The sequence below is a fragment of the Rhipicephalus microplus genome, chromosome 6 (assembly GCF_043290135.1).
Source record: "Rhipicephalus microplus isolate Deutch F79 chromosome 6, USDA_Rmic, whole genome shotgun sequence".
In the NCBI taxonomy this organism is placed as follows: domain Eukaryota; kingdom Metazoa; phylum Arthropoda; class Arachnida; order Ixodida; family Ixodidae; genus Rhipicephalus; species Rhipicephalus microplus.
Window position 1 is genome coordinate 171,574,694 of NC_134705.1, and position 22,055 is coordinate 171,596,748.

Genomic DNA, 22,055 nt, shown 5'->3' on the forward strand with positions numbered 1-22,055 from the left:
AAGGGCTACCCGCACATATAGTCCTCCGTAAACACAAACCGGATATCTAGATGAAAAAAAGAAACTAGAAAATCTGCCGGCACATCAAGCGGGGGCCCACAGGTTGAATCGGACAGCGTGTGTATAGGGCCCACCGACGGCCCCTTTATACGAGTTGAAGCCGGTTTCCTTCAGGGACGTCATAACGGTTCCGCAAGACTGAATCTCACGCAGCTTGCACGTGACGGCCTTTATATGGAAAGCCTGCCTAATGTAACCGAAAAAAGAATTAACGTAGAAAACACGGGAACAGACGGTATGGTGCGCGTGGCAGCTGCTCGTCGTTATTCGCGAGGTTTTCACCCCCCGTGGTTCACACACGAAATCGTGACTTTGGAGAGTATCGGTCGGCGAAAGAAACCCCCTGCTTAAATGGAATCGCCACCACCTTGTTGTAGCCAGCGACACCTGGCGTCAGTCTGCTTCCCTACGCTCAGGTAACAGGCGTTTACGTAGCGGACGTATGATTATGTATCTGTCTGTTCTGCTTCGTTTCGCTTGAAAAGCAGCCGAGAAAGAAGACACGTGGTACCAACCTCCAACCGTGCAGCAGACGAGGAACAGAAGGCGCGCTAGCAGACGACGATCTTGGTTAAGCCTACGCGCACACAAACGCCCACATACTTTTTTTGTGTGCAAGGCTCAACCAAGCGTCTATAAAACGGTAAGAGTTGGCGTCGGTGGCCCGCCACTTGTGTGTTGGTGCGGTGAGAAGTAGGGGCGCGCGCGAATCGGGTGTGGTAGCAAGTGGGACCCCCCCTGACGTTTGACAACAAACATGGCGTCGTCGACGTCCACCTCGTCTCAAAGCAAACTTATAGGCCTAGCAGCGGTGATTTTCACACTTCTGGTTACAGCCCAAGGTGAGTGGAATCAGTTTGGCATCAGTGAATACTCGTGCATCTCGACACCAGGAGAAAATAGCACCGGAAAGCTTCTTACGGTAAAGTGCAGGCCTTAGCAAAAATACAATGACTATTTTCTTTTTCACACAACAGCATGAAAGAGCTCGATATTCAGAAATTGAGATGTCGTCGTCGGTGTCGGCGTCTTTAGTTGCGATGATATCAGCACTGTCCATGAGCGAGAAATCGAGAAGATGAGAAACATAATAAAAATAGTTCGTTGCATGGAGTAAGAATCAAACCCAGGCCTTCTTCATGCTTGTTCTACAACAGAGCACCGCCATATAGCTTTCGTTTCTTACTTGCTACTTATTACAAATGAAGTTTACGTATATACATAGCGAACAAAATACCCAAGACCGCCTCGAGAAATGTTTCACAGGCATTAGAAAACAAGTTCCGAACAACACTGTGTTTAAAAATGGTATTTCAGCAATGCATTTCTCGAAACTGCTTCGGAAAAAAACACAGTCAGTGTCATGTAGTCAAACGCATGTGATATTGCGTGGCAGAAGCGCATCGAATCTCGCCAGGCGTTAAAACATATCAGTTGAGCGACGAGCGGGTGTTTCGAAGGCCCACCAATACAAAGTGCTCAGACACTATTTAATCGCTATCATCAACACAAACATCAATAAACCGAAACCCTGCGTAGAGAGAGAGAGAAAGATGCAAGGAAATGCATGGAGGTTAACCAGACGCACGTACGGTTTGCTAACCTGCACTGGGGAAGGGACGAAGGAAAGAAAAGAGGTTGGAAAGAGAGAAGAAAAGTACACACAATCACGAGCACACTCGGGGGAGCACCCACAGTCTACAGGCGGTCGCTCAGGTTTGTTGTCATCAAGTAATGTAGGAGCACTTTAGTCGCTTTCTGCGCTGTTAAGGCGGACGCCCAAGGTCCCAGTATCTTCTTTCTGCACACAGAATGGTCTCGAGTCCAGTTGGTTCAAAACCATGCGGAGTCGGCATCGCTGCGTGTTGTAGCAAGCGCAGCTGCACAGGACGCGTTCGAAGGACTCTTCAGCTCCGAAGGAGTCGCATGTAGAGGTGTCTGCCATACCCATGCGAAAGTAGTCCGGATAGGATCGCGTGTTACTTTACGGACGTGTACAGTGGGCCCTTCGCTGATTCGCAACAGGATGAATTGTGCTGTCGGTACCTCGCAACTGTACTGGCTGAAAGCGTTCTGGGATAGTTTGAAAGCGCCAGTGATACGCGCAGAGTTCGTTTCCTTGAGGCGCGATTCAGGTACACACCGAAAGCAGAAGCAGACTAGCCATTGAGAAGGAGTTGCAAACAGGGCCCGGTTACGCGCGTTCTGCTCTTGAAGTCCAAGCTCAAGCGCCCTTCAAGATTCCTAGCGAAGCGTCCGGTAACAACTTCAAGACATGCTGTTAAAATATGCGCCTGAACGTTGAATGCTGAGATCGCAATATGAGACAGTATAGTGATGTACGACCTAATGGCAAGCGGTGCTAGTTTGTTAAAGTCCATGTCGAAAAGATATATCGCTTGTCTCTTTTCTTACTTTTTTTTTTCGTTTCGGTGAGGTGGACTTCAACGTTCATCGGCATAAACAGACGTCGATGTGTGCAGTAAGCGTGATTAATGCAGCCGGTGAAGACTCCCTTTTCAAAACTAAACCAGTTAATCGCAGTTAAACCAGTTAAGCTAAACCCACTCATAGATACAACTGCTACAAAACACTCAGTGGTTCGTCTCCATACTCGATACTACATTGCTTGGTAGAAGCAAGCAGTGGTAAGTTATACCAATAACCATCCCAAGACCAAGACGTTATAACCCTTCCGAGCGCATGTATAGATGGGTTCCAGTTCATATTAGAGATACAGAAGGGGGGGGGGGGGTTAGAAGTTCCCAGGCCACTATCCCATGTATTTGTTTTTTATGGAAGAGTGGCCTGCGAACCTCTGACTAACACTGTGCATGCTTTGACGCCACCCACTTTTCTATGGAGGCGCATTGTCCAGAAGTGGTTCGCGTGAAACCTTACTGCTGAAATATTGCTAGATTGGGCATTTGCATTCTTCGTAATTTCATCGTTTTGTCATTCACATGAAAGCATTTGGTTACACTAGATAACCATCCAGGTTATATCAGCCAAAATTCAGACATCACCAGCAGCTGAAATAAGAAATGGCTTGCCCAACATTTCCTGGCTCTAGGGAATCTTTACGAGTATTTCGGCATCGTTAGCAAACGCTGGCTGACAGTAAGTCATCTTTGGTTAGCAAGGTTAGCAACAGCTGATAGCAACCACTCTGTATCCAACACTGGCAACTGTCAAGTGGCAGTGGCCCACACTGGCCGTCACTTAGCCTGCACTTTATTGTATGTTGTAGTAAATTGTTGTGACAGCTGTATTGGCCTAAATTCAATTTGCTCCGACTGTTTTCGAAATCGCCTTTCATACAAGCTTATTTTTTCTTTTTTTTTTCTGAGACCTAGCCACATAATAATTACACAGTCAATGGAAGAGCGCGATAGTTTTTTTTTCTAGTTGCTGACTTATCAGTTAGTTTTGCTCTTCGCAGGTCAACAGCCAAATAACGCCGGTGGCAGCCTCCCGAATGTTGGACCGTAAGTGTGTGTATGCCACTATTTATAAAAAAAAAAGAAAACATTTTTAACACGTAGAGTACTTAACGAATTTGTTCGCGGAAATGGTTAACCGCCCTAGTAACTTCTGTCATCTCCGCGGAAAATAGCTCTAGTTGTCTACGGGGACAGTAAGGCTTACAACTTCTATGCACACTGTAACGAAATATTGCTGTACAATGGCGCACTTTTTGTCCTCACGTTTCTGTTGCTCATCTTCAGCGTTGTGCATGTCTATGTCGCTTGCTCATAACTTTTTTTTAATGATTGTAGACGTTATAATATTTCAATATGCTTCTCTCCTATACGCCATGCACGTAAGGGCCTGTAAGGTATCTTTTATATATCGTAAATTATCATGGCAGGCTTTGCAAGATCGGTGGACGAACTTTAGAATGAACTTTTTTTTTTTCACGCTGTGTACCAATCTAAAACCAGCCTTCGGCTAGAAAGGTATAGTAAGTTGAACTGCTACACAACGCAAACTTCAGGAACGAGGGACAAAAAGATCAGACAAACACAAGCGCTAACTTCCAACTCAACTCTTTAATTAAAAAACACGTAAAACGTACCAGTATACCGCGCACCTGCGCGATTACCATTTGGAAGTTAGCGCTCATGTGTGTCGCATTCTCTAGTCCTTCATCCCTGAAGTTTGCGTTGTATAGCAGTTCAATGGAGTGCGAACTCGGACAAACAAGCGCCTTGCTAATTTATATCTATGTTATGTTACCCACTTATGTGTCGTCGAGACGCGATCATGCACTGAAAGTCCACGAATTTCCTTTCAAAAGTGACGTTTTCAGGCGATTCTTTTTTTCTTTTTTTTTCACGAGCAGTAAGAGAATGGAATGCTACATCGCCTGGCATTGCGAACATTTTCGACACTGGTGTGTTTTACTGTGCTTTGCGAGTGTGTTTACTCTATTTTTTTTTTCACTGTAACCACGTTCTTGTAATAACCACAGGGGCGATGTAGGTATATGTAACCAATATATAAATAAATAAATAAATAAATAAATAAATAAATAAATAAATAAATAAATAAATAAATAAATAAATAAATAAATAAATAAAACTGCTAAGGTGCTCGTATTATTGTGCCCAAAAGCACTCGAAGGCGAAGACCATATCTCTTATTTTTTTTCCTCTCGGTGTATCTATCCAACCTCGCCTCATTCCGAAAGCTTTTCGCACCAATAGCAATTTTGTATTGCTTTCAAGATCGGAGGCATTTCAAGCGTTTCCGCATCCGCACCTTGCCTTGCTTTTCAAGGCCTCCGCGACCCGCCCGCCTCAAGTGAGAAAGCGACGCAGTGTGTGATGACGTCATCACGCGACATCATGTGCTCTTAAGTCATGATGACGTCACAAATTGTAGCTAGTTGTCTTCAGTGTGACGTCACTATTTTTTCCCACCACACGTGCTGACCCCCACTCTCCATTTCCGCGCTCGATGAGGTATTTAAGACGTTCGCCTGATAAATTCACAATGAACACCACGATCATGCTGTCAGGGTATCGAAATATTAGGCCAACAGTTCTTTCTTTTTTCCTGATAATCAACAAGTTACGAGTTCATGCACGTGGTGTCTGTTCTTCTGTTCCTTGTCCGTGTTCCTCGCAGGAAATTTCTTTTTCGAGAATGAGTCAGCCTAATGATCTTGTACTAAATATAGCTCGCTAAGCTTCCGTCTTGCATGGCATCACCAGCCACTCTCAAGTTATCAACACCATCATCATAATCATCAGCCGACGCTGTGTCTACTGCAAGAACAAAGAGTTTCCCATTATCTCCAGCTTGCCTTCTCTTGCACGAGCTCGTTCCTTTTTACACACGTGAAGCTCGCTGTCATGGCTACTATAGCGAAGCTGACTAACATTCGCAGGTTTTGAACGCACATATACCCCATAAAGTGGATGAAGGTATGATCGCTGCTGTAGCTCATTTGGTAGAGCATCTGACGCGCTATTCGAAGGTCGCAGGTTCGGTTCCTGCAAGCCGCAAGTTATCTTTTATGCAATTTATTTTCTTCGCATTTTCATCGTAGTTACTAAATTTACTACATACCCTACACTTTTCTTAGCTTTGTTGCCTCTTGGCTACAACTGACTACATCGCGTCGTTTAACTCTTTCCCAGCTGTGGTTGCACTTCTCGTTCTTTCGCAGCCACTTCGTCGCTCTGAACAGCAGTCGGTTATCTGTCCTGCAAGAAGACAAAACTTGCTGCTGTGCTGCTGGTTCATATTTGGAAGGTATAACTATGACTGCACACAAAGAAAACAGGGACAGGAGATACACGAACGAACGATATTCAAGATCCCCCACTAACTAGTTTTGTCTGCGCAGATTCATTGGCAACAGTGCCTTCTGCGTTAAAGGGGCTGTATGGCCAACAAACCTGGGTGTCTAAACAAAGCCGTAAATCTACTGAAAATTGTATTTAGTCATTAGAAGGGAGTTCGTAAGTGAAGGACAAGCCCTTTCCATAGTGATGAAACGCGTCGAAGATAAAATCGGCAGCACTGTCCAGAGCTGAAACAGTGGCTCGTCCGTGCCTCTCCTGTCCTTGTTTTCTTTGAACGCAGTCTTAGTGATACCTGCAAGACAACTTTCGCATTCCACCAAATCGCGGTGGCTCACCAGGACAAAAAAGCCACGGCAACGAATATCCTATAGGCCACGTTTCGCGCGGATACCTAGTTAATGGAAGCAAGTTACTGCTTCACATGAACCAACCAAGCCGTACTCATTATTCTTCCTCCAATGCGCTTCTGCATGCAGCATGGGCACTGGTCTGAATCCACCGTTTCAAGTACCCCCAGGACAGCCGATCGCGCCCCAACAGGCACCACCAGCGGGTAAGCTCTATTACGGAGAGAGAGAGAGAGACTTTATTTAAGGAATGATGAAGAGGGGGACCATAAAGCTTCTATGGTTGGGGACCTACGCCCAGAGCTCCCGTGGCCTTAGGCGCCCGCCGGACTTAATCCAGGAGTGCGAGCTCCACTCCCATGTCCAAGATGGCGAGTTGTGCCTTCCACTGTTCTATGCTGAGTTGAAGGTTTGGCGATGATCGATTTACATATCTTTGTGATACGGATAAGCGACTTAGCTGTATAATAGAGATGTGTAAATTGATCGTCGTGTCCTAATGAGCAGTAAATGTCCTCATGTACTGCCGACTCCCGATCAACGTAGATGAAGTCGGAGGCTCCCAGTTACATGGTAATGAAGGGACATGTCATCATCATAATCATCATCAGCCTGACTACGCCCACTGCAGCGCAAAGGCCTCTCCCGTGATCAGCAAATCAACCCTGTCTTGTGCTTTCTGCTGCCTCTTTTATGAAAGTAACAAGTAATAACGACTTATAGCGATGATTTGAGAGCACACGCCAGTTTGGGCAACCCATACTAGAGTACATATCAGCGTCGTTAGGGGGCGCGGCGGACACTTGAGGGGCCCAGGCAGTCTTAGGCTGTATTACGCTGTGATGGTACGCTGTCGTCGCCACTTGACGTAACGCAGGCACAACCACGTGTACTATAGCCCCCTGCAGCCCGTTCTTCGAGCGCTTTCTGGATGATATCAGGCGCGGATCACCTTAGAGGCCCGGGCCGTCACGTGCTGTCACCACCTGGCGTAAAAATGGAAGAAAAGTGGAAGCAAGCGAGAAATAGAAAGGGTAAGGCATAAAAAAATAAGATGAAAACATGAATAGGAAGAATTAAAAAGAAAACGCGCGGAAATAACTGGGAAATAAAAAAATAGAGGAGGATAGCAGGAGATAACCGGAGAGAAAACAAAAGGGAATCCCAGCTCCGCACATCATTCTGGACTTCACACCATCACTGCAAAGCTAGCTGCCTTAATTTTCTTTTTCTCTTGGTCCACGTCGTGGTTGCGCTGTGTTTCATTGGATATGTTCAAGAACTGTCACTAACAGGTCCAGTTTTCTCGATTTTTTTTTCATTCAATATGTTCAAGAACTGTCACTCACAGGTCCAGTTTTCTCCATTTTTTTTTTGTTTGCTCTTGCAGCAGCCGGGTTCGATAGACGCGTTCCGTTCCCCAGGGCGGGACTCGAAGCAGCCTTGGCACCCCAGGGCCCAGGTGGACCCATGGGTCCACACATTCCCCCCGAACTAATGGCACGGCACGTGGCTTTCTTAAAGGCCGCGGCAGCAAGGGCGAGAGCCATGCAGGAGGCGGCGGCTGACGGCGAGGACACTCCACAACCGTCGCCGTTCCGAGAGCGCGGCCAGCCGCGACCCGCCATCGACGGGGCTCGCCCCGTCGACTTTCCCAAGGCAATCCCCCCGTTCCACCGTCCCCAGGGCATCCCAACACGGCAGGGCGGAAATGTGGTGAGTCTATTCACTTTTTCATAAACCTCCCTGGGCGCCGCCATAGCCCTCCTTGGGCTGTGCAAATTGGCGCGTCCCCTCGAAAATGCACTGACAACGCTGCGCCCTTGGCCTTTGTACTCCCGCGCACAGCCCATCATGGCGGTGTTCTTTTCCTTCCTGTGAAAAGGTGTATACGCTGCCAGAACGGAAGTTCACAAAGCCGCTTGTACAACACAAAGACCAGAAACCATCTTCTCCTACTCATACGACGATGTTTCGATGCAGCCGACAAGCTCAAGGCCCACCGTGTACTGTGCGAATTCGGTGAACGTTAAATAACACCAGACTGTCGAAACTTCTGAAGCCCTCCACAACGGCTTCCCTCGCGTGCCTACCGGTTCAGGCTTGTGTGCATTCGCGTTTTTGAGATGAAAATGACACAGGCTTCTCAAGTTTTATCCGACCGCATAGACAACTCCCTGATGGCGCGTTCACACTTAACCTCGAATGGCGCATTCACACTCGAGAGGTGAAGAGAAACGAACACGCCAGAGCGGCCGGAAAACCACGGCCGCGCGCGTCGAAGATGTTCACATTCGTTCTGTTCCCTCCCGCCACCGCTGCCGTCGATACCTTGACAATTATTTCGATTTTGGCTGCTTTCTGACAACTAAAGTTAGTATTGAATTTCAGCTATTCACGCAAAGTAGTGAAAAGAAGCATCTCGCACCTTTTCAAGCGTTGTTTCAGAAGATAAGCCAGCAGAAACGACACGAGCGAACGCACAGGCAGCGGTGGATTCATCTGGCCGTACACAAACGCGAGACACGTTGGGGCATGCCGATTCGCTGCCGCTGCACCATCTACTTCCAGACTTCTTGGCTATCGTAATCCAAGTCAGGCTCTCGATGAACGCGTCCTCGTTGAGGCCGTCAAGCTTCGTCGTGCTGCACGGTTAGTTTGCGATTCGAGCCGATGCAAGCCACCGCCGACGCCACTGCCGCCATGTTGAATCTGCGGCCAGCTGGTTAGGTCACGTGGTTTGAACTATCACAGCCAAGGCTGTGAAGCGGAAACCGGATCCTGTTTCGCGTGGCAGGAAAATCGGTCACGGAGCGATTTTTGCGCGCCGACTGCGCGGCGTGGTTTTCCGACCGCTTGGGCGGAGAAATGAGCCAGTTTCCGGAGAGAATGTCGGAGCGAAGCTCTCTTAAACTTATCATAGAATTATATACAACTATATGCGCTTTACGTACTGAGATTTCGAAGTTTTTGATAAAAGACATACGCAGCAGCCAAAAGTGTCTCGAAGTACCAGAATAATAGTCAACCAATAGAGCAACTAAGCGTGCAATGTTCTGACATAGACCAGCGCACTAGTGGCAGTTAGTGTGGGTACGCAGAGTGGCATCGCTGACAACGTACACTCCATCTAACTTGTCTGACTTCAAAACATCACTGTAGTGGCTGCTTTGGAGCGTGCGAGCAAAACGATCTGGGACGGCTTTAAGCTCTCCCATAGTAGAGTACCCTGTGCTCTTAATCGTTACGTACTTTTTTCTAAACCCTCCGCTTTTAGCGGAACGGCTCAGTGCTCTCCCATACTTGAGTACGAAGTACTCGAAATCGTAACACAGAAAGAAGACGCCGTGCGTCTTCACGCACGGGACAGCTTTATGCTCTCCCATAGTAGAGTATACCAAGTACTCTAAATCGTTAACCTTTTTTTCAAAACAGAAGAAACTGGCTTGCGCGAATCGTTAACGGGACCCCGGCTTCATGCTCTCCCATAGTAGAACACTCAGCGCTCTTAATCGTTGACCACTTTTTTTCTAAAAACACAATAGTTGAGTACGAAGTGCTCGAAATCGTTAAACACTTTTTCTATGCGCACATATGCTTACTAGTGTGCCGACCGCGGCCGCAGCGATGGCACGGAGAATGATACCTTTCACCGGCGGCCACCAGACGGCGATAGCCGCAGCGGCCGTGCTATGCCGAGCCAACGCCTCCTCTAAACAATGCCTGGGGAATGGCTCGCGCTCCCAGCGGGGTTGGCCTACCTTCAGTTTTAAACAAGCTCCGCGCGGTGGCGCTCGCGACCGACAATATCATCACGGCGACGGGCGGTACCAGCTAAGCGTTTTTCATCTGCGGCCCATAGGGGCGCGTCAGTCGAGAGTTGTTCGAGACCTGCAACTGTGCATCACTGTTTCGGAGGCTATGAAAAGTGTTACGTTGTTGCACTGTCCGCCACAGGTGACGCTAGCGACCGAGAACATTTTAAAATGAAAGAAGGAAAGGGTGTGGCAGCTGTTTTTCTGCTCATGCGGCAGGCATCTTCCTAGAGGAGGCGTTGGCCGAGCCAATGACAGAGCGTAGTGGTGCCGGCGGCGTCTCTACCAAGGCCGTGTCTCTGCCAACGCGCGCGTGCGACAGGCGCCGATGGGCTCTGCCAGCCCACTTAGATCTGTAGAACGCTGGTTGGGAGGCGATGCGTAATCAAAACAATATTTTTTTTTTTAAGTGTGAATACACTTTATAAGCGACCCCAAACCATCCACCGCCGTCGGCGGCGTCCGCAGTCTTCTCTCTATATTTAAAAGAAAGAGGACTTGGCGGGCCGCAGCGCGACGCTCTGCCGAATAAGCCACGGACGCAACGCTGATAGTCCCCCTCCCCCTTCGATCGCTCCTCCACTCTCCTCGCTCGCTGCAGCTGCGCGCGCACCCCTCTCCCTCGCGCGCCCGCCTTCTCTCTCAGTCTCCCGTCGAGAGCGGGTCGTGAGATGGATGTCCCGGAGGCAACGCTACCATCTGGATATAAGGCGCGTTACTGACACCGATATCAGCGTCGCCAACGGATTTTAACTTTACTCCCCCTCATAGCATCACCCCGTGCATTCGCACTTAACCATGTTCACCCTCGGGGAAATGCTTGGGAGTTTTTTCATTGCACTTTTACAAACGCACGTACACGCCGTTATCATTAATACGGTGCACCATATCGAGTGTTTGATAAAAAATTACCAATAAATAAAAAAAGTCAAGTTTAATGAAGCTCGACAAAATCCGACAGTGAAACACACGGCATTTGGTTGATTTAATTATGCCAGAACAGTTACTTAATATAAGCCAATTTTCATATTGCTTAAAGGTAGGATGAGTTCTTCGCACGAACTTCAATTCTCAAATGAAGTTGACGCTAGCTGAACTTATTAAACGTAAATAGAATAATTTAATAACTAATATGGTCCGTGTGCTACAGCACATATCAAATTTTTGTTAATTTTTGAAGATTTTAAACACATTTATTGAAACAGCCGTTATCGATGCAGACATTGTCGAGTGGTGCAAGAAAAATAATCAATATTAACGCAACAGCATTAAAGAGCTCGTTTCGTAGAAATGATGGTGACGGCGACGCCGGTTTAGGCGAGAAAACATCTTGGCCGTGAAAAGAAATCGAGAGTTGCAAATGAAATGAAGGAGACAAACTTTTAGTTGGAGTCTTTCGCGGGGAATTTCACTGATGACGCCATCAACTAATTTTGAAGGAGCGCTAAATGTCGCAATCACCAAAATGTTTCTCACTAACGCCGCAGTTAGTATTCGATCCTTTCGCTGTATGTTTTTATCCTACTCGGCTAAGCGTTCTGGGTCTGCAGGCCCACTGAATAACAAGATGCGCTCGTTGTAAGATCAGTATCCACTCACACATAACGAAAAAAAAAAAACTCACGAGCATTTCCCCGAGGGTGAACATGGTTAAGTGCGAATACACGGGGTGATGCTATGAGGGGTATTTATTAACTCGCACTATTATATTTATTAATCACACTATGGTGCCTTCACGGTGTAATGGTTCCTGGGAATCACAATTTGATCACACGGGGGAGTTTACGTTAACTCACTGGCGAATGCCAACGGATTTTAACTTTACTCCCCCTCACGACCCGCTCTCGACGGGAGACTGAGAGAGAAGGCGGGCGCGCGAGAGAGAGGGGTGCGCGCGCAGCTGCAGCGAGCGAGGAGAGCGGAGGAGCGAGCGAAGGGGGAGGTGGTATAAGGCGCGTTACTCACACCGATATCAGCGTCGCGTCCGTGGCTTATTCGGTAGAGCCTCGCGCTGCGGCCCGCCAAGTCCTCTTTCTTTTAAAGATAGTGAAAAGACTGCGGACGCCGCCGACGGCGGTGGATGGTTTGGCGTCGCTTATAAAGTGTATTCTCACTTGAAAAACGCGCACTCTTCTTGCGCCTCCTTTTCTGCGACGACACCCCGGTTTCGTGGAGAGACACAAGCGTGAATGAGTGCAACAGCATAAATGTCCCTCAACAACAACGCAACATACTGGGTTAACGAACGCGCATCCGAAGTGCATCGAAAGCGCAAGCGACGCACGTGCGACGCGCACTCTCGGTGCTCCCCGCCGCTAAGATAGCGGGGTCCCTAAGGGTGTCGCCGTCTGGTGGCCTCCGGAGGAAGCCATCACCAGCAGTGCCAGCGTCTCCCGTTGGAAACGCTCGGTGGTCAGCACGCTAGTAAGCATATTCTAGGTACTATTACATTACTGCTGCATAAGAAATCGTAAGATGTATTGTGGTGATGTAAGGTGTGATCATCTTCCTTGGAGCTCGCCACTCACCATAGTAGAGTACAGATAGTACTCTAAATCGTTAAAGCTTTTTTAATGTGAAGCAATTCTTAGCAAACTTCAGCGGCTTTGAGCGTACCTACCTACCTACCTACCTACCTACCTACCTACCTACCTACCTACCTACCTACCTACCTACCTACCTACCTACCTACCTACCTACCTACCCACATTATACCTATATCTATCTATCTATCTATCTATCTATCTATCTATCTATCTATCTATCTATCTATCTATCTATCTATCTGTCTGTCTGTCTGTCTGTCTGTCTGTCTGTCTGTCTGTCTGTCTGTCTGTCTGTCTGTCTGTCTGTCTACTGCACTGTCATTTAGTGCACACTTGTTCACGTGACGGTTGCTCTCCAACAATGCGACAACCACATTACAGGTAAACAACGGAGACCCAGCGTCACTCAGAGCCAGAGCGAAGAGGGAGCACAGACTCAACGACGCAGCACACAGGAGAAATGCCCACACTGTATAATCGGTGAGTCACACGATAAATAGAGAAAAATAATGCAATGCTATATCCGCAGGGAATCAACTTTTTTTTTAAAGAAGGCCACTTAACTGCCTAACAAAGTCAGCGATGCACGGCTAGCACATGACCAGTTCTTCTATGAACAACATACGCCCCCTATTGAGGGCTGTATTCTCGTTTGCAGCATCTTATAATGGGTACGAAATTTGAGCTCTCTGTCATACAGGATTTTAGAGGAAAAGGTGGGACATAGTATGTGCCCTACTGCCCACGGTAACACAACCGGTTGAGAAAAAAAACATTTTTTTTCTCTTTTTTGTGGGACCTTGTTGCTGCCTATTAAACAACAAAGGAGGAAGCTTATAAAAATCACAGCATATCCACGGAGTGCATGATGATGAGTTGGGCGAAGCGTCCGTGCGTCCGGACGCAGGACAGAAGCACGGACTTGAGACAGACGGACTCACGGACGGACAGATGGAAGCATGCACGGAAGCACGAACGGACAGAGAGGCGGACGGAGGCATAAAAGGAGCCACGAACGGACGGACGGACAAAAGCACGGACGAACGGACAGAGGATGGAAAAGAGCATGGACGGAAGGACGCATAGACAGACTCACGGACGGAAGCACGGACGGATGGGCGAACGTACAGATGGGCAGACGGACAGACGCTTCACCCCCCTCATCATCAGTCAATCCGGGGATATGCTGCGAAAACCACTAACGCCATCTAGTTATATTATTCACAAGGACATATACACACAACGCCATCTATTGAGCAACACGTGAACTAGAAGTGACTACATACTACTACTACTACTACTACTACTACTACTACTACTACGGCTGCTAATACTACTTTTACTACAGAGGAGAGAACAACTCGTGGCCTAAGGAGCTTCGCCCATAAAACTTACCCTCTGTCACACACACAAAGATAGAGAAAAATAAATGTAGAAATGCAATCCCACTTGTCTGAGCCCCCAGCCGGCTGCTCCAGCCGCCGTTTTCTGTAGAAATATGTAAAGACCGACGTCGCAATGATGTGAAACACAGATATGCTGCGTGCTAAGGCCTTGTGCTATAATTTAGGCATGAACGGAAGCTTGTAGTTAACGTGAGGTATTACGCTGCGTCCAACGACATTGTCGGCAGTCACGCACTCCGCTGCTCTAGACAAGTCTGATTATATATGTACATTCTAAATTATACTCGCTAACGGCACTCGAGCAGCAGACGTGGCTACCGGCGGACATGGGTGCAGCAGTCTAAATTTTGCACATGGATGAAGCTCAACAGTTTCCGCGACGGGAAGAGACTTCCCGGCGTGGAGCAGAATGAAAACAAGATACTCTAATCAGGTGCAAACGATTCTACTACGCATTCGAAAATATGCCACTGAAGGCTCGTTAGCTTTGCACTGAACATTTTAGGATACTGTATCGGGATAAACAAAAAAAACCACTATATTAACACATCACGAAACTCGTATGACATAAACTTTCGAAGCTTCGTGCCCCTTTCCTCTCTATCTTTCAATCTCCCCCATTTCTTTCCCACGTGTAGGGTAGCGAATCGGTTATCCTAGACTGGTTGACATCCCTAACTTTCCTTCCCTACCATTATCTTCCATTTTGAAGCTTGCCTTACACGCTGAATCGGGCGGAGGGCAACGCCAAAATCTGATAAGAGAAAAAGGATACAGCCCATGCAATCGGAGGAATCGGTCACTTGAAATGTGCGTGCGCACTGCCACCTCGCTAAGGACTACTCATTTGCGATACTTGTCACCTTGCGAATAGCGCCGAAAACACCAGCAACACCGCTTTCTACGGCGTCCACGTGATTGCACCGAAAGTCTGAATGCAATCGACACAGTAATCCTGATCTAAAAAAATAAATACAGAATGGACAACAAAAAATGTAGGACACGTCAGTCCCGCTGCCCCACAGAGGGTGAAGTTTATTTCCGATTTCGAAAAGCGTCTTGAACATATAACTTGCGCTCTGACTATCAGTCCAAATATTATGACCAACGTTTTATCAATACTTACTAAGTTTATTTAAATTATTAATTAATTATCATCGACCGAACGATTGATTGATTGATTGATTGATTGATTGATTGATTGATTGGAGTGAGTGAGTGAGTGACATATCGACTGATATTTTCTAATATATTAGAAAACGTCAACTAGCTCTGGAGTCTTCTAGACAAAAACGACTCATAGAAAGAGTACTTGCATTTAATTTTGTGACCACTACCTTCGAATAATACCGGCACAGTTGAGTCGTCCTGATCTGCTGAGTAATTATGGACCACTGTTGACAAATACTACCGGCTGTACGCTTCTTTTTATTATTATAGGCTGATTTAGCCTATCAAGGTGTTCGAAGACAATCAGATGCCCTTCGCGCTACTGCTGCCACGTTTTTCGCACATTTACCATCAAATGAACTATTGAATATGTCTTTTTTTCTCTCCTCTTTCTTCGCCTGAAAACACCTTACAGGCGCATTCGGGAGAAAAGTGACGGATGAAGACGACAACCGACCCGAAAGTTGACATGACGGAGCAAGTAACGGCGAGAGGCTTTAATAAAATATACACATACACACAAGTGACCTGGCGCAGCAGCGTGCCAAGTACCGGCAAGATGGTCTCTGAAGGACAAGGGCTACCTGAACAATCCACCAAGCATAAAGAATGTTCGGATAGGAGCGTCGGAAACGGCTGCCGCAGTTTCTGAGACCAACAATAACATTTATTACACTTACAAGTCAGTCTTTTTTTTTCTTTTGTTCACTACGCTGTACAAGTAAATAAAATGTAAACTGCTAATTCTCGCATCGCACGATGCTCATTGTTCTTCAACAATATTTACAATAAGAAGAAACCTGAACAAATAACACGTTGCGTGGATAGTTGGGGATATTATTTATTTTTTTATTTATTTATTCGAGTACCTACAGCGCCCAGTTTGGGCATTACAGTAGGGGGGAGGAGACATAAAACTTGAAATTGATACAGGGTATGAATACCGATAACAAAACAAGTAAGCATGCTCAGCTTATACAGTGTGTACACATTCTCGGGAACACGAGGCAATCAAGGAAAAGTAAGACACAAACAGAACATTTTACATTTTTACGTAAAAATTTTATGATATATTCATACTTAAAGTAAGAAACCTGACATTAGAACAAACGACAATCAAGATATGGCTGTTGATCACAAAACACACGCACGGACGTACAGACGGACTACACTGCACGACTCAATGAAGTTTATATTCACCGAAAACATATATTACCGGTTAGTTCTCAAAAAATTGGTCGATCACCTATGATACATACCGTCTCGATTGGGTTCTATCACACACTTTTACCTCCTACTTCTGATTAAATATGGCTATTCATGCACTGTTTTATCCAAGTAAATAATGCCTACTAATATCTCGGTGAACCCAGAAACGCATACGAAACCCCAGCTTCAAATCCTTCCGGACAACGTGTAGCGTTCAACGAAAACACACAAACATGGAAGAGGAGGCCACGCCCTTCGAACTTCAAACACGGTCGGGGAAACAAGCGCGGCGATCAAAAGACGCTCGCACGAACGAGCTCTTTTAAAACCAAGGAGGTCGTAGGTTTAGGTTACGAAGGAGGAAGAGTAGTCGAGATCATAGCCTTGTCGGCTAAGATCAAAGAAAAAAAAACGCTTAAACTGAGGCGCACAAAGTGTGTTCGGCTTCACCGCCTAACCAATGAACCGCGCGGCAAAGCCAAACTGTTCGACTCCCATCAGTTCTCTTTTTTGAACAATGCCCGTCGCTCGCGGGTCGTCGTACCCTGCCCTCCGTCTTACCCCCGCGCAAGCTGGAGCGAGAAAGATAAGGTAAAAGGGTAAAAGGCGGTACAATATAAAACGGCAAAATAAACGGTAAAAGACAAGGAAAAGCGAGGCGCAATCTTCGACGAGCTGGTGTACTCAAAACCACCGGTGCTGAATTATGCATGAGAGTTCGGCTTCCTACTTCTCACTCTACCGCGAAGCATGGATGCAATGTGGAGAAAACACAGCCCCCCTGCTAGTCTCGATTCTCAGGGGTGCACCACGCCGCTTCGTCCTACGTCTATCGAAAACAGCTGCATTGCAGTGAAGCGTACAACGAAAGCTGCCGGGGCCTAGACTTCGAAAGTGGCCGCGCTTGCAACGTGCGGAGCAAAGAGGAAACTTTAGTGACTAGTTATAGTTAACGCAGCGTTCTAACAGGTTGTAACTGCACATATATTAAAAACTTTCGGCCGAAACCACGTGTAGATGCAAGGCATTCTTTTGCGAGCCTGATACATTTTCACAGTATCTATCTATCTATCTATCTATCTATCTATCTATCTATCTATCTATCTATCTATCTATCTATCTATCTATCTATCTATCTGTCTGTGTCTGTCTTTCTGTCTCTATCTATCTATCTATCTATCTATCTATCTATCTATCTATCTATCTATCTATCTATCTATCTATCTATCTATCTATGACACTGTAGTGGTCATTTTGTTACTATTTAAAAGCACCATGCGCACAACAACGCATGTATGTATGAGTGAGATGAATGACATGTCATGACATGAATGACATAGCTTTCACGTCATCAGGATTTTTAAAATAGCTTACTTGGGCTACTAGCGTTTACAAATTCAAAGCGCTAGTCTCCCTTGGGCTGAACTATAACGCCGACAGCGTGCAAAGTCAGACTACAAAACAAAGTCGTTTCCATAGCTGCCGACATCCCCAGCCCTATCCACTTCCTCTCCGTGAAACAAAAAAAAAGGAAACAAAAACCGAGGCTAGCAGACGCTTTTACCGAGGGTCCCCCGGTCCCACGCTCATCAGAAGACGAAAGGTTCCTTTATCAAACAACACGCTCGCGATGACACAAAAAAAAAAGCAACGTCGAAAACTACCTTGGTTCTCGGCTAGACCAATCAATATTAAACATTGAGAAACCTTGAAAATGCAAAGAATATATATGTGCGTTGAGAAAAGACAGAAACAGAGTGAAAATAAAACCAAAGTATCGCCTTAGCTAAGAAGGTATCCGCTCCGTCTACATTCACGACTCAAACGAAACAAAGACAAAGAACAAGCAAACAACAGCAAGGTAGACCGTGTCCTTAAGAAACTGAACGCCCTGTAGACACTTTGAGCACACACCCGTCCACCGCGGCCGGATAAACTTCATAACTCCCCGAGGTCTGTAAACACGCCAGGCGACACAGAGGCAAGCCACATCGCACAACGAAACTGGCCACTGGCTATGGCCGCCGCCTTCCCTCTATTTTCGTCAAGGAGGAAAGAATGCACTACAAGAAAACACGGTAACTAGACAATGTAATTGGCTCAACGTCTTCGCCATATCCTGCCAGGCCTCTTTCAATGCGTGCGTTGTTAGTTCGTGTTATCTTTTAATTATTTTTTTTATCTTTTCATTTCCCGGACCTATATGGCGCATGGGTGTAGTTGTATGTGTAGTTCATCCCATATCCTTATTTCATGTATGTGCAAGCGTGATATTACACTTCTCTGCCTTCTTCTTCTCCTTCTTGCCATCTTCAATATTTCAATATTTAATACCCAGTGAAAACGTCGCGCTACGACTTGCTCCAAGCACAACGACGCCATTACGTTTTCATCGAAACACGTGGACGACCCACATAATTATGAGCCGCTCCCTTACAAGTATTTTTTTTCTTCTCTACATTGAGCTACACTTCAGAACAGCCAGACGCTCCGAAGTGCCACGATAACATCATCTCGTCAATCCGAACATACAGCGCAAACACACTTGAAACTGCAGGAGTACATGATATTAAAAATTTAATCTCTCTCGACACGGAGTGGACCAGTGTTGAAAAGATATTAAAGAATTGCAATTACAGTGATAAAGCTAAAGAAATAACTTGATGTTTTTTACTGTGACTCACTCATCATTAAATCAATACTCAGAGCCATTCTGATAGATAGATAGATAGATAGATAGATAGATAGATAGATAGATAGATAGATAGATAGATAGATAGATAGATAGATAGATAGATGGATAGATGGATAGATGGATAGATAGATAGATAGATAGATAGATAGATAGATAGATAGATAGATAGATAGATAGATAGATAGATAGATAGATAGATAGATAGATAGATAGATAGATAGATAGATAGATACTCGAGCGACGGAGCAATTAAAATGCTGAAACCAAGGCAACAAACTCGAGGTGATTACCAAGCCGACATATCAGCTGCAGACCACAATGTACGGCTCACATTTTGCACGTAAGTAACCCACAACGCTACCTGAGGCCCAATTCTCCAGCATCCGCTAGGCGTTTTGGGGGCTCTTCGAGTGAAGAGCGAAAGGGCCCGCGGGGATAGTGATCATGGCGGCGCGTTTGTTTTGATTAGTGCGGTAGACGCCACAGTGTGACTGAGGAGGCGGCCGTCACTCAGCACTTATTGCTTCCGCGGAAGGAACTCGGGATGAGACTCGGGCGAGTTGTGAGGGAAGGTGGATACAGTGTGACCGCAGGAATGGTTGGAATGAGATTGTACGTAGCCGGACTGTCGTATTGCAGTTGTGCAAGCGGGGCGAGGTATTTTGTGTAAACAAAGAATGCGTGGCTATCTGTGGCAGAGGCGATTGTGGGTTCGATGTGAATGAAAAGTGGTGAGGGAAACAAACACCGGGCGAGTGATTGTAATAGTACGGTAGGCTAGCGAGAAATTTTCCGTGTTTTGACACAATATTAATGAGATCTAACAGACAATAGTGGCAAGGACAGTATAGGGGAAGTTATTAGAACTTCCCCCCCCTATACATTCCTTGGCGTTATTGTCGGTTAGATCTCATTAATATTATATATATATATATATATATATATATATATATATATATATATATATATATATATATATATATATATATATATATATATATATATATATATATATAAGGGAAAGAAGTGTATACCTAAGGGCTCCTCATTTTTCCGTGTTTTAACACAATAATAATGAGATCTAACAGACAGTAATGCCAAGGAATGTACAGGGGAAGTTATTAGAACCAATGGAGTGTAAATAAGAAGAAAGAAAAGTGGATGAAAAAACAACCAGCCGTGAGCAGGAATCGAACCTACGACCTTCGAATAGGTTCGATTCCTGCTAACGGCTGGTTATCTTTTCATCCACTTTTCTTTCTTCTTATTTACATTCCATTGGTTCTAATAACTTCCCCTGTACATTCCTTGGCATTACTGTCTATTAGATCTCATATATATATATATATATATATATATATATATATATATATATATATGAGCAGAGACCAACCACACACCTCCTTCGCAAAAAACTCGCAGAGCCATTCACTGTAACCTAGCATTTAATTATGCGCATAGCCTCTGTATTCCTGCCCACATGTTGGAAGTGACGACAGAGCATACACTGGTGTGAGATGGTATATTATTCATAATCAGAGCCTACACTGGTGTGAGATGCTATATTATTCATAATCAGAAAACATTCAGTAGAAATAATGCCCCCCCTCCAAATCATTGTGATTCCTGTACGAAATCCTCATATCAAAGTCTGTAGATAAAGAACAAGCTGACCCAGCATGCAAAAATGCGGCGAAAATAATACTATTATTTCGAAAAGTGAGCGGCAATTCGCGATGTTCTCCCGTTCGTCAGTCGAGCAGAGCACGTACTCGAGGGATTTCTTGCGCAATAAGCTATCCACCTCATCGCACGAAAACATGCACCGGGTCAAAACTCAGGAGGTAGAAATGCTATGGCACACCCGTTCTTCAGATTCAGAACAAGGCTACAAGGAAAGACTCGGAGTGATATAAAAGCACACCGTGACGTAACAGCACAAGGGGTCCCTGTCCCTACGAGACATTAATCGGAGGTGCTTATCTCCCGTCGAGCCATTTTGCCGGGCGTAATAGCCGCTCCATTTCAAGTGTGAGAGAACAAAGGAAACTTACGCGCTGACGCCACACACGCGAAACAGACAGCACCCGCCAAGGTAAAGCACAGTTCTTCACAAAACGCCCCGCCGTGGTGGTCTAGTGGCTAAGGTACTCGGCTGCTGACCCGTAGGTCGCGCGATCGAATCCCGGCTGCGGCGGCTGCATTTCCCGATGGAGGCGGAAATATTGTAGGCCCGCGTGCTCACATTTGGGTGCACGTTAAAAAAACCCAGGTGGTCGAAATTTCCGGAGCCCTCTGTCACGGCGTCTCTCATAATCGTATGGTGGTTTTGGGACGTTAAACCCCACATATAGATCAATCAACAGTTCTTCATAAAACAGAGCGCACAAAAACACGGGACAGAATGAGATTAGGACAAGCGCTCACTATCGAGTTCATAGTAAGCCGATAGTGAACGCTTATCCGGATCTCTTTCTGTCGCGTGTTTTGTGCGCTCTGTTTTACGAAGAACTATGAATAACCAACAGGCCCAAACTTTTCCCTTTTTGAAGGTAAGGCACAATCGCGCGCAGGCGCAAGCAATCACTCACACAGAACTGAGCCCACAATATAACAAACGCACGAAGCAACAATCAAACACGCAAGCAACAATTCCGACTTCGCAGGATTTTAAAAACAACACAGGCGTAAAGTAATAATAATAATAATAATATTAATAATAATAATAATATTAATAATAAATTAGGACTTAACATTTCAAAACAATAATATCATAATGAGAGACACCGTGGTGAATACGTTCAGAAATTTCGACCACCTGGGGTTCATTAACCTGCGCCCAAATTTCAGAACGGGGGCCTTAAGCGTTTCCACCCCCGTCGAAAATGCATCCGCCCCAGCCGAAATTTGACCCCAGCCACCTCCGAGTTAGCAGCTTCCGAGCGACACAGGCACAAAAAGTATGTTAGGTAGAAGGCTTTCAAGCGACCA

At 45.9% G+C, this 22,055-nt stretch overlaps 2 protein-coding genes across 2 annotated transcripts in view; one reads left to right on the top strand and one right to left on the bottom strand.

The window, feature by feature from the left end:
* The window catches only part of LOC119167161 (beta-1,4-glucuronyltransferase 1), a 444,090-nt gene that overhangs the window by 299,725 nt on the left and 122,310 nt on the right, over positions 1 to 22,055 (bottom strand). The window lies entirely within an intron of this gene.
* On the top strand, positions 697 to 15,904 carry LOC142765652 (uncharacterized). Its single transcript, XM_075867001.1, has 6 exons — positions 697 to 902; positions 3,503 to 3,548; positions 6,353 to 6,429; positions 7,614 to 7,939; positions 12,966 to 13,064; positions 15,576 to 15,904. Exons 1-5 carry the CDS (start codon positions 818 to 820, stop codon positions 13,059 to 13,061), a joined length of 630 nt encoding a protein of 209 aa, XP_075723116.1. The 5' UTR covers positions 697 to 817; the 3' UTR covers positions 13,062 to 13,064; positions 15,576 to 15,904.